The sequence below is a fragment of the Podarcis cretensis genome (assembly GCF_951804945.1).
Source record: "Podarcis cretensis genome assembly, chromosome: 5".
NCBI lineage: Eukaryota > Metazoa > Chordata > Lepidosauria > Squamata > Lacertidae > Podarcis > Podarcis cretensis.
Genome location: NC_137174.1, coordinates 35268192 through 35282353, shown reverse-complemented (window position 1 = coordinate 35282353; position 14162 = coordinate 35268192). Strand labels below are relative to the sequence as shown.

The window sequence follows — 14162 nt, the reverse complement described above, 5'->3', positions numbered from 1 at the left end:
AAGGTAAACAAGGTTCTCTATCTTTCTAATCAGAGCAGCAGAAAAGGAAAATAATGTATACAAATGACATTTTGTAGTGGCTGCAGAAGAGAGTAGAATGTTACCCCTTGTTTCTCAATTCCGAAATACATGTATCAGCATTTAACAGTCCATGTTACAGCTGCATCTCAAGTGCAATCAAAGAAGGAAAAGGGGAGGGGGAAGAATTGTTGCAAGTTGTCTGTCACTCAGGATAGTAGAAATCTTTTGAGATAATTTAATCAGTTGATCCTTCTGGCTCTGTGAGTAGGTCTCCTGGGTATACTCACCTACAAAGAGAAACTAGCAAGCCTAAGAAATCGCTAAGCTGATTTCCCACTGGCATTTGAACTCCAGGTTTTGTGGTGGAATAAATAGCAGGTAACTATATTTTATTTCAATTAGGAAACAAAAAGAACATGGTAAATCACAGGTGTATCTGGTCTGGGGTGGTCAAGTGTTGACTAACCATGTCCTTATTTATGACTATATTCCTTTCTCAATTTGTTCTCTATCACAACCAGCATTATTTCTGCTGTCATATACTTGTTAAAGAGATGCAGAGCTCAAAGAGAGTCTTAAAAGGTTCATTAGCCTTTTGAGGACCTAAAGGGTGAATCATCATCTTTTCAGACAAAACAGCTCAGCTTCCATTGAGAATTTAATCTCCTAAACACGTTCTGGAAAGGAATTTCCCCAATATAGAGCATAATACAATACAGGAAAGTTTGTAATTACACTAAGCCATGCGTTTTAAACTTGTAACATTAAATTTTAGTGTTGATGTAATATGTTTTATTAATGCAGCCTGAATATTTATAGCATCAAGGAAAGAGAAGAGAAGGAGACACCACAAAATGTGATGTTCATAATTTTTCTCATGGAAAAGTCAGTATTAATGAATTAGTAACCTCTGTTTTCTTCTCTGGTAACGTGCCTCTAAGATGGTGCTGGCCATACTTCCTACATGCAGACTTCTTAGGGCAGGGGTACCCAATGTGGTGTCTCCAGATGTTCCATTCACCACCTTCTTCTCCTCCTCCTCCTCCTCCTCCTCTTCCTCCTCCTCCTCCTCCTCCTTCTTCTCCTCCTCCTCCTCCTCCTCCTCCTCCTCCTCCTCCTCCTTCTCCTCCTCCTTCTCCTTCTCCTTCTTTGGCAATCACTTGTAGCCAAGTAAGATTGTCTTCCATGAACACGGTCTTAACAGCAAATCCATAAGTGGAGGCCATTTCTGGATCCACACATCCTTCCACAGTGGAGACAACATAGGTTTCCAGACAGGAGTTTTACATGGTGAGGGTTTGCCATATTGACTAACCCTGTCCTAAGACCTGGAATAGTCCCCCTTGGAATCATGCAACCAATGACACTTTGCATGTGCTTCCCTTCACTGTCACAGGAGGTCAGAGCTGGTATGCTGAGGTAAAAAGGGTGCATATTGTAAAAATCAAAATGTGGCATTTCCACATTGTACCCCAAGTCTACTTCATCATTATGCTGACATTGAATTTTTCTGAATGAGATAAAAAAGTTGGAAACAGATTGTATTAACTATGTGTTTTGCTTTGTTTTTAAAAGCTAAATATTAGATAATGGTAACTAATATATTCAGCTGGATTGTGTGTGCTTAATATAGAAAACAACATCACTGTATATTCAAATCCTGGAAAGCAGTGTTCTCAGTCTTGGCATCCTTTGGCCATGGGAAAGCTACCAGAAATCATTTCCCCCTGCTGCCAGATCTGTAAGCCTTCCAGAGACAACCATCCTCCTTCCTGTGTCCTAACAATTTGTTACTTTGGCTTTTCTTCCCTCCCAGTTAAATCTTGTCAGATTGTTTTACAGTCACATTGTTTACACATTTCATTCTTGAAACTTTCACACACACAAAAGTTTTAGCTGCTGTTAGGGGGTGGCCATGTGACCTGCTTTTAAAAAAAGAACGGTCCTCTGTTTGAAGGGCCCGCATTCCAAGTCCACTTTAAAGATTAAGAACCTTGAAGTTGTCCACCAACAGTTAGCAACACCTGGATCGCAGACTGAGCACACAGGTCACCTGGTCATACTTGGTTCCCCACTATGATGAGATGTATTACATTTCTATTTAAATTATAGTAATTATTGCTAATTTTGCATATATACTTATGAATCACCATATGCATATTTTATCCAAATCTGAGCATTCTGAGTCATAATTCAGCTCTCAATGAATTGTGTATGTTAGGTAGGTTTGTTTGTTTGTTGGTATTTCTGCAAATCATAGGATTCTCCTGAACATGTTGATACCTCCCTCTTGTTTCTTAGTTTCTTAGCCATGTTTTGGCTCCATTTCTGTCAGCACTCACCACCTGATTTCTGTATTAATGTCACTGACTCTAATTCAGGCTTAGGAAATATTTCTCTCTGCTTTAAGCAAAAGAGTTCACAATGATCACATATGTTCTTTTAAATTTCACTTTCAATAACAGCCTTTAAGTAGAGCAAATTAGTGACTTTGCCTGCGCTTAGTGAAGTCAATTTTCCCAGTGACCTTTGGTAGGAAGAATTAGCCTCCAACTCTGTATGAATCACGTTGTCTAGTTTAATTTGGGAACCCTAATAATTCCACAGGTAGGGTGGTGGAATGGGATTAAAGTGAGACAGATGCTGCAGTGTTCATTTTCAATAAATTAAAGTGAAAAAATATTTTCTCTGGGTTTAGGCCTATATCATTTTTCAATTCCCATTCGAAGTGACTTCCATTTCTAAAATAATGATACTCACTATTGTTTAGAAAGTTGTCTTGGTAAACTGGTTGATGTATAATCTTATTAAACCTTCTGCAATAGATAGCTTTGGGGGGAAATATTAGATACATATGTGGTATAGAGGTCTATCAGTGAAAATGAGGAATGATAACCAAACAATGCCTTAACATGCCTGGGTCAAACAACACTTTCATGCCCTGCTTGCAAGTTTCAGAGACTTCTGGAGAAATGGATCTTCGGCTATTCATAAAATCATAGGAATATAGGAAGCTGCCTTATGCTGTCAGATCATTGATCCATCTAACTCAGAATTGTTGACACTGACTGGTAGAGGCACTCTATGGTTTTAGATGAGTCTTTCCCAGCTTAATCTGGAGATGATAGGGGTTGAACCTAGAGCCTTATGTTTTTAAAGTATGGGCTTTACCACTGACCCATGGCCCTCTCCCTTGCAGCAGACTCCCATCCAGGTACTGACTTAGTCTGGTCCCGTGAGCTTCCCAGATTAAATGGGATTGACCTTGTTTAGGGCAGTACAGTCCCCACTAATCCAGAGAAACAATTCTTAAATTTTAAAGATTTCAGTGCTTTGGCTTGAAGACTCTAGTTAGTGAGGAACAAAATACATGTTAGAATCTCCTGCTGTATTAAGTTGCAAAGCAGCAGTGCAATGAAAATACAAAGGTTAGTTAGCCTGTCACCAGCATCTGTGTTAATTTTATACTGGGTTCATCTGCCATCAGGAATTGCCATCAGGAATAAGGAGGAATGAAAGAAAGGTCATGCCTTCACCTCCCCCCGCCTCTTCATTCAAGCAAACAAACCTGCCTTCACTCTCTGTGATTCCAGACTGTTGCCACTTTTCAATGGCATTCAGTCACGTACCAACAAACTCAGGTTGCATAAATATAATTGTGTGGGTCGCATTGCACAACAAACCTGCTTCCCCGAAAGGCCCCATTCACTTTGGGCTGTAGTCTCACCCACCACCCTGTGTGGTCCCTCGCAGATTACTGTCAATATTGCCCTACACAAAAAAATGAATTTGCACTCCTGGATTAAATGAACAAATAAAGAAATGTGCATTGGCTGTACTCCCTCTCTGCCCTTTGGAAATGTTGACAACCTTGGTGTTCGTGCTTCTTTAGAGCTGTTTTTGATGTCTTTTGTGGTACAAAACTCAGCTGAAATTCAAGCTCGGTTGTATGTCACGACACCTTGTGCACCTCCTGAGCTGTTAAAAGTCTGAACCCCTTAATATAATGTAAACTCATCAGGTGTTCAATCCACTTCTGAAATTCTAATCTCTGCTCTTTTATGCTTTGTGATTGATTTAGAAAGAGATGCTAATTAACTTTTGTCATAATGTTTATTATATGTGACTGATGCTATTAACCCTACGAGGAATTAAAACGTCCACATTGTCCAAATGTTTTCAAAAGACTTCCATAAACAGTAATTGTGCTCTGTATAATTTATGTATAACTGGCAGATTAACTCTACTCAATCACTGCACTGTGAGCAAATTACCTGCTAATTATACTAGTCTGAACTTCTCTTGTTTTCTAAGTGTACAGCACTTAATGGTGTTCTGTATCAGTGATCACATTAAACCCTTCTAGTCTTATGAAATGCAAAAAAGTGAGAGGCTTACATTTTTTTTTTTTGGTATTATTCCCTGGAAAACCAAAACAAACCACAACCCCTGCAAATCAGCCAAGCAACAGTCTGTTCCTCCCCACAACACTCCCCCCCCCCAAAACACCCAACACATCACCCTCCTCAAATTGTAACAGGCAGCACTTCCAAATGCTCTCCCTTCCCATCATTCCCCCAGTTCTTCCAGACACCTATCAGGCAGTTCCTCTTCCTTTCCTTAAAAAAAATAGAATAGAATAAAAAGTCAGCTCAGCTGTGCAAACTGGAAAGCAAAGCACCAGCTCCAAGCGCCCTTCTTCCTTTCCTATTCTAAGAGTGCCTCTGGGGCCAGGTGGAGTTCAGAGGCATTTTGGGGAGAAGACAGTGGCTGGAAACTCAAGCTTTTCTCCCAATGGTAAAACTACATATCAGTGAACCACAATAACTCCCCAAATTTGCTACTAATTAGGAAGGACAGGAAGCATGGGGTGGTGGTGACAATGGAGATGTCGGGGGCACCTCTAAACACAACGTTGGTGGCCCCAAGGCTAAATGAATATTCCCAAAAGCCTACCTGCCTTGAAATGTGTCCAGTAAAAATGGTAGGCTTGTTTAGATTGTCTCTAATAAACTCATCCTTTAGCTCAGTTCAATGAAGTGGCTTTTTGTTTCCAAAAACAAAGGAAAGTACAGTAGCCAAAGGCTATTTGTTGTCCCGAAAAAGCAAAGCAAAGGATGAGTTAAATGTCTTATTTCATAGATAACAGAAATTATGTAAAACTTAAGCACAACTGTGTGGGTTTGGTTTTTAATAAAGCATGATATGAGGTTCAGATACTTTCAGAACTGTCCCTAATATCAATGTATTTTTATCTGAAGTAACTATTCAATTATACAAGATGTAAACTGCATTTCATTAAATGCTCTAGAGGAAATTAATCACTGCTGTTTGGCAGGTACCTGGGAAAAATGTGAATGTACAAGATTTGCAATGATGCTAAGCTGCTCTCATGGTCTCTGTAATGAATTAAACCTCACCAAGATGAAAAACACGTACTAGTTGTATTTTAATTAGTTATCTGCCATAACACTGTGCACAACTAAGTAAGGCAAAAAGATTCTTCCACCGCTGCTACACTTCTGCTGTTGTTCTTTTGACTAAAGTACATGGTAGGATGAATGAACTGAGCGATATAAAATGGGACTTAGGAGAAACATGATCAACTTTTGAAATTGAATCAAATGATAAAATTGTGGTTTTAAGTGTGAGATTACATGAAATCAATACAGTGGTACCTCGAGTTAAGTACTTAATTCGTTCCAGAGGTCCGTTCTTAACCTGAAACTGTTCTTAACCTGAAGCACCACTTTAGCTAATGGGGCCTCCTGCTGCTGCCGCGCTGCCGGAGCACAATTTCTGTTCTCATCCTGAAGCAAAGTTCTTAACCCCAGGTACTATTTCTGGGCTAGCGGAGTCTGTAACCTGAAGCGTATGTAACCAGAGGTACCACTGTATATGGAAACTGTGAGCACATGGAGCTTTTATAAGCATTGGCAGTTGTAGAAGTGTTGCTCACAAAGGACGTTTGTGTGTGTGTGTGTGTGTGTGTGTGTGAGAGAGAGAGAGAGAGAGAGAGAGTGTATGAGAGAGATGCCAACTCCAAAACTGTTTTAACAGGGAAGTCTTGAGATGCAAATATCACTTTCACTTGGAATTTACTGGTGTGAATTTTGAGGGAAATTTGGTTTAGATTCCATTTTAATGATGCTGCTATTATCAAGAAACATCACTTGGTTGTACAAAGAAACAGTATAATTGCAGCCGTTCTACAATGCACTTGTCTACACCTACATACTTTGCAGTGTGATCATTGTATATTACATTATATATAATAACTTTTTAGTAAAATGCATAACATTTGTTTGTGTTTTACATGAAAATCCCTGCCAGTGTAATATTTGGGGAGCAGTGGTGATGATAATGGGTTTGAGGAGACCCAGAGGCACACAGGTCAATAAAAAAAAGGTGGACATATCATTCTGGATCTTTGCTCCACCAGCAACGGTGCAGCCATTGTAGAAAAAGTTTAAAATGAAGAAGAAAGAAAACACATTATGTATGACTTTTGTCATTAATGTGGCACTATCATTTTTGTAAACTGCTTAGAGGTCTCATTACAATCAAAGGGCAAATATATCAGTATTTTGTTCAATGAATGTAGGACCCTCCGTAGACCAACCCTAGTAGTGTCATTGTTTGAGAAGCTGTATCATTTTACTAGCAAGAAATGTGGCTTTAAATATTTAGGTGTGTTTCAGTTCACTTCTTTCTGTAGAGCTTTTCAATCCCCCCCAAATGCTCAATTTGAAGTTTATGTCAGCAGCAAGTTTATATAAAAAAATACTGTGCATAATATTTAATTTGCTTGTGGGATTTGTCCGGGGTGCAGCTGTCCAATTACTGCAGGAACCTTTCGCTGTTGTCATTCTCAGTTAAGTATTGTTTGTTTACAATTTTTGTCTAAAATCCCAGCTTGCAGGGCTAGCACAAACCATAATTTACAAGTTTGGGAGGAATTTCCATGTGCAAGGGGGAAGATAAGAGAGAATCTTTGAACACATGCCTAATTCCAAGCTCTTCAACATAGTGCCAAATCGTACTAGTTTGCCATCATGTCTGAACTGAGCCAGAGATGTCAGTCAAAGGTCACAGTGGGTCAAGGTATACAGAACTGGAAAACAGTTTGTATTTGATCAAAGACAGAAGAATAGCTAGTGGAGATAACTGAAAATAATTTTTATGCAGTCTGCACAGCTAACAAGGCAAATAATCCTACTGACCAGAATTTGAGAAAGATGTACTAAACTAAAGGAAGATCAGGGAGAAGGAAGTTCCTGTACTTTCAATAAAAGGTTACAAGAATGCATTTTAAAAGAATAAAAGAACAAAGATCTTTGTATTGTGGTTGAAACTTGAAGGACATACTGGAAAGAAATGTTAATAACCTACAGCTATGCACACTTACCTGGGAGTAAGCCCCAGTGAACACTGACTTACATCTGAGTAAACATACATGCATTTATGTTGCAACTGTATAATATTCTATAGATTGAAAGTTGACTTTTATTATGGAAGAAGAGCAATGTGGCTTTGTTCTCAAATAGGTTACCTTGGTGTTCTTGTGAAGACGCTTCTACCATATCAATTTGGGGGGTAGAGACTATGTGATGCATTTAATATAATTATGCATGCCACTTAGACTCCTGGCCATGTATAGCTCTAGCAGCTGGCATGGCTGGGCATGTGCTGTATGATCCAGACTGGTTCAGCAGCTAACCAAAGTGACAGCATGCAGAGATGTCCCCAGAGGCACTGCAGAGGAGATAGTATTGAAAGACTGACTTGTATATCTTTTTGGAGGAGTCACAGATTACATTATGTGTATTTTTTATATATAAAAAAGAACAATACTTCTAGTTTGTGCTGTTAAAATGCCAAGGTGTACAGTTTGGTGAGGTGATTAAAATACGGTTGCAACAGACTATCTGATAGGGCAGCATACATACTCTCCAACATTTCTGGTGAAAATAGCGACATCCAGAGCTATTTTTCTAGAAAAATAGGTGCTGGAACTCACCACGAGCACCTCCCTCATTCTCTTAGTATGGCCATGGTGCCCACCTGAGAGGTTCTGGAACTGAATTCAGGTGAGTTCCGGCTGGAAAAAGGCCATGGGGATGTCCTATTCCATACCCTCCAACATTTCTCTGATGAAAATAGGGACATTCCAGGATCAAATCGGAAACCAGGATGGCTTCTGTAGATTCGAGACTGTCCCTGGAAAATAGGGTCACTTGGAGAGTCTGAGTGTAACAGCATGAGAACATACAAAGCTTGAGGATGAGCCTACTTATGCTGAATGACCTGATGATCAGCTTGGTGCTATGAATGAAGTAACAACAAATTGTAACTCATTACGAAGACCATTGCTCTTAGACGTTTCCGAGCACAGTACGTTTCCAAGCACAATTCAAAGTGTTGGTGCTGACCTTTAAAGCCCTAAACGGCCTTGGTCCAGTATACCTGAAGGAGCGTCTCCACCCCCATCGTTCTACCCGGACACTGAGGTCCAGCACCGAGGGCCTTCTGGCGGTTCCCTCACTGCGAGAAGCCAAGTTACAGGGAACCAGGCAGAGGGCCTTCTCGGTAGTGGCGCCCTCCCTGTAGAATGCCCTCCCACCAGATGTCAAAGAGAACAACAACTACCAGACTTTTAGAAGACATCTGAAGGCAGCCCTGTTTAGGGATGCTTTTAATGTTTGATGTATCATAGTATTTTAATATTCTTTTGGAAGCCGCCCAGAGTGGCTGGGGAGGCCCAGCCAGATGGGCGGGGTATAAATAATAAATTATTATTATTATTATTATTATTATTATTATTATTATAGATGGGTGCCCCTTATTTAGAAGGCTATGTATAATATTGTTATGAGTTTTTTTGTGGGGGAGAAAAGAAGGCTGTAGGCTTGAGCCCCGCTTCAAATTCCTGGATGCAGCATAGATTCAATTGCTGGAATAGCCAGGCCAGCCTTGTAATGGTCCGTTAAGTAAGTATGGGTCATTAAGGTAACAAAGTGAGTGGCTCTGTGCCAGAGGAAAAAAACGAGTGGGTCTCCTTCCCTCAACTGTCTGTTTGTTAAAAAGACAAAAGGCCAGATTTTTGGAGAGTTGAGTGATGTGAGCTAGAAGCCAGAAGCAAAACCAGCAGGCTAGAAAGGTAGAGAGAGAGAGAGAGAGAGAGAGAGAGAGAGAGAGAGAGACCTGATTTCTGTTGGAATCCAAGGCTATGACTATGGAAGAAGCAGGACCTCAGAGAGATTTGCTGGATCCAGGGGTTAGAAGAGTCCCAAATTCATAACACTACCTTGTACTCCCCAGCAACACCAGGAGAGCCACAAGTTTCCTACCTCTGTATAAGTTTTTGGGGAAAAAACTGAGAGGGGGAAAAACAACCTTCAAAACATAGTTCTCTAAGCAATTAAACCAGCCAACCTTCTCTCCCCTGGTTGGTTGGAGAATCTAGGAAACAGCAGATGTTTCTGCTCCGCACATTGTATGTGAAGTGCTATTTGCATGCACCCACAGTCACCCACATGCTCTCCCTTAATGTTGAAGCTACCTTGAGACCATAAAATATTTATTTGGCATATATTTAAATAATAACTAAAGGCAGGATTTGGCAAACAAAATTAACCAAGAATCTCACAAATACACATTGATGTATGATATTTATCTTTTGAATGTTACCATTTATAAATTATGTTCTTTAAGCCCCTGTTTGTTCACATTTATAATTTTCAGATGCTCATTTGCACAAAATCCCTTAAGAAGCTTTTAAACAATTATTGTCTGTAATCTTTATGTTGTTCACAGTATTATCAGATGGATAAAGATAGATTTGATAGACATACTGGGGGAAATTCAATATGTAAATTATGATGACTAGAGCACAGTTAACATTTGGGCTTGAGTGATTCAGAGTAGTAGATAATTCTTCAAGTCTTATGCTGATGCTTCATTAAAAGCTTTGTAAAACATTATGAAAAAACAAAGGGATTGGTCCTACCTGCATTGTTGAGATACTGAACTATGGGGATTTTTGAAAAGGTTATTCAAAAATTACAGAACTATTACAAGTACCACTGGGGAGAACATGGTCCTTTTAACGGTTACTGAAAAATATAATTACGAAAAGCTATGTGGTTACTCTATATTTCTTTCATTAAAACCAGACGACCTCAAACCTTAAAGAAGTTTTTATGTAACTAAGTTACCTCTATAATTTTTGGTATTGGAAGCTGGGGGAACTGCTGAGGTAAAGTTGGTGGGAGTTAATACATGAAGTTATTGTTGTTCATAACAACATTCTGTATTTTTCGCTATATAAGACGCACCAGACCACAAGACGCACCTAGTTTTTGGAGGAGGAAAACAAGAAAAAAAATATTCTGAATCTCAGAAGCCAGAACAGCAAGAGGGATCGCTGCGCAGTGAAAGCAGCAATCCCTCTTGCTGTTCTGGCATCTGGGATAGCTGCACAGCCTGCATTCACTCCATAAGACGCACACACATTTCCCCTTACTTTTTAGGAGGGAAAAGGGGAGTCTTATAGAGCAAAAAATATGGTAGTTTTTCTTGCAGAGATGTCTGAATTTTGGACTGCTTTATTCCCACAACATGATTGCAGTTTTTTGTATTTTTGACTAAGAGAGAACAATTAACAAGTCCCCAGTTTATGTACATTCTGTTTCAATGGGTGCTAAGCATAGACCAAGTAGTGACAGTATTTGCATAACTATCCTCCTCTTGTGGTTCATAACCAGGAAAGGTCAATCTCAAAAACAAATTCTGAACATACAGGTGTTCAGCACCCCACTTCCCACCCCCACTCCCCTGCTTCTAGATTTAGATTTTGTGAATAAGTTGTATTGTATATGCATGTAATGGTGTGTGTGTGTGTGTGGTATGTGAATTGTTTGTTATAAGTATTTTCCCAAACTGAAAAGTAAGAAGTTTTTTTAAAAAAAATATTTCACATCACACAATGACATTCACATATGCTGCTTTTGGGAGTTGATTAGCACATTTTGACATATCTTTCCTTTCTCTCCATAGGTCAAAGGATCTAATAAAGGAAGCTATTCTTGACAATGACTTCATGAAGAATCTAGAACTGTCACAGATCCAGGAGATTGTGGATTGTATGTATCCAGTGGAATATGGCAAGGACAGTTGCATTATCAAAGAGGGAGATGTCGGTTCACTGGTATATGTCATGGAAGGTATGTCGTACAGCTGTTTCATTCATATATATATATGTTTTCCCTCTTAGCTGCTTCCAGAGGGACTATTGCTATATTACATGGAACATTCCATAGTGGCTAGAGGAGGCTACTCTTATAAAGCGTTTCCACTCATTGCATGTTGCTTTCATACCCAGTATGGTACTTTAATACTAGAATCCATTTTTAACTATATCAGTAAGTGCAGTGTATCTGCACTTACACCAATTCAGGATTGGGAAATCTGTGGCATTCCAGGTGATTATTGGCCTCAGTCTCCTATTATCCTTGACCATTGGTCCTGATGGCTGAGGCTGATAGAACTGGAGTTCAACAACACCTGGTGCAAGGGTGGGCAGAATTCATATTTGAGTGATCTTTTTTGTTCTTTGCTCAAACCCTGAGATTTATGAGCCAGAGCCTAGTGCAAAAGACACACACTTAGATGTAAAGAATTCTGAGCCCAGGACTTGTTTTGAGTTCTAGAACTGCCTGGAGCTCATAGTCCACTCCTTGTTACCTTGAAGGATTCTTCATTTCAATGCTATAATTTAGGGTGAGAGGGCAAACACGTCTTGTTACTGCTGTTCTTAAATAACTACAACTAAGAACTCCTTGTCTATTTCAAACTACCCAGAGACCTTGCAGTAGATCCATATCTGCCCACTCCTGGTCATTAGGGCTACAGGTAACCCACCCTGATTACAGTGCATTGTTTTGAACAATACCACTGAAGTGAGAGTGTTGCAAATCTAGTCTCTTTCACTTTGAGTGAGAAACCATGTGGTGGTGTGTGGTACCCTGCTGCTATACAGAGGTTGTGAACACACTTATCTGCAGATTGGGTGCAGGGCTAGAGTACATATTGAGTGAATGGATTGGACTACACTGGGCAGAATCCAGTGCAGATTTTTGTTGATACAGACACAACCTGAGGATTGCTTCCTAATATAACAGTTTAGAACACTGCTATATTGTGCATATTCAGCTGAGTGAAAGGCACACACATTGCAGAACTACTTAGGAAATTTCACTATGCGTATTATCTAGATGTATATTTTAATCACGTTTGCATGATGTTTTCACATCTGGGGATGATTCACAGTTTCTGTGAAATTCTAAACTGGAAAGCGGACTTAATACTTTGATCATACCCTAGGGTTGTCATATTTCAAAAAGTAAAAACCAGGACACCACAAGCTTTTTTTTTCTTAAAAAAAAAAATGCCGAAATAATGCGATTGATTTGCCTAAGATCCAGGACAAAGTGCTGCCTTTCAGAAATCCCCCTTGGACCTCAATTCCACGTTTGAAATCCTGGTAATGTCTGGGAAAATCCAGGCATATGGCAGTCCTATCATACCCTATCATCTATTTAACTATTTGGTTACATGTGGAATCCTGTTGTCATCTTTGGAGTACACAACATAAGAAGGTAGTGACTGTAGTTTTAGACTGTCAAAAAACTAGAAGTTTGAAGACCTGTATTTGAAAACTTGAAATGACCTGTTGTCATTACTACATATACCGTATTTTTCGTCCTATAGGGCGCACCGGCCCATAGGACGCACCTCATTTTTTTGGGGGGGGGGAATGAATAAAAAAAAAATTCCCCCCCCCCAGCCGCGGCTGCCGCCCCAAGCCTTTCGCACACCTGCCCGAAGCACGGGGCGCCCTCCGGAGGGCTCCCCATGCTTCGGGCTGCAGGCTGCCGCCCCAAGCCTCGCGCGCCCAGCAGGACCTCCCGCCGGGCGCGCAAGGCTTGCAGACACCCGCCCGAAGCACAGGGCACCCTCCGGAGGGCGCCCCATGCTTCGGGCTGCAGGCTGCTGCCCGGAAGCCTTGTGAGCCCGCGGGAATTCCCGCCGGGCTTGCAAGGCTTGTGGATAGCTTCCTGAAGCCTGGAGAGCGAGAGGGGTTGGTGCGCACCGATGCCTCTCGCTCTCCAGGCTTCAGCGAAAGCCTGCATTCGCCCCATAGGACGCACACACATTTACCCTTCATTTTTGGAGGGGAAAAAGTGCGTCCTATGGGGCGAAAAATACGGTAGATCATTCATTTTAGGAGATCAGAAAAGTGAAAAATTATCACTTAGTGCAGTGTTTTTAATACTAAGATTGCTGATTATAAAGTACCTTGATAGCTTCATGCATTATAAGTATCACTTAATTGCAAAATATTGTTCTTATCCTTAATTTGTATTACATGATGTAAGAAGTTTTATCATGTTGCTACAGCACTGTCAGATGTTCTGAAAGGAGGAACTGAAGAGCTTTACAGTCTCAAGGGCCCAAGATAGGTTTAATAATCTATCTGTTTCCTGTATAACAATTTAATTTCAGAGAATATGACAGGCGTCTGAGAACTGACTGAGTTTTCTCCTTGTGTTTTCAACACCTTTGAAAAACAGCTGGTGGTGCAGTTGTTGGCACTGCATTTATACATGTTTTATTTGTCATTATCAGAGGGTCTAATTTGGCAGATTTTTGTTCATGTTTGTGGGGTTTTTTTGCACCAGTAAACAACCCAGGCAAATTAATACATTTTCTGGTCACAACCTAATACCATGGATTTCCAAGATATTTAAGGCTGCTTGCTAGGGGTTGGATTGTAGAGTTTTTATGGGGCTCAGTGCATCTCCTATAAGTCTCTAGCTTTCTGGTTTGGTGTGAAAAAAATGGACCTATTATTACAATATTGTGTAGTATATTGGTTTTCTGGGTAAAATGGTCCAGCCTGGATTGAAGCATTTTTAGTTAAATGTTTTCAATGACAGAAATTTAAGCACATACTTATTCACCTGTTGAAATCTATGAAACAATGTTTAACTTTGCCTGTGTCAATCATGCCCTTCCTTGTTTTGGTTGCTTAAATAAATAAAAGGGGCCTCAAAGTTACAAATTATGCTTTGAAATGT

The 14162-nt window shown here is 40.1% G+C and overlaps 1 protein-coding gene across 4 annotated transcripts in view; it reads left to right on the top strand.

The window, feature by feature from the left end:
* Nucleotides 1-14162, top strand: part of PRKG1 (protein kinase cGMP-dependent 1) — a 660310-nt gene that overhangs the window by 177467 nt on the left and 468681 nt on the right. For all 4 annotated transcript variants that reach the window (XM_079976270.1, XM_079976269.1, XM_079976271.1 and 1 more), the window contains one exon: nucleotides 11080-11246. In XM_079976270.1, coding sequence (XP_079832396.1) covers nucleotides 11080-11246 — 167 coding nt within the window. The remainder of the gene's footprint in view (nucleotides 1-11079; nucleotides 11247-14162) is intronic.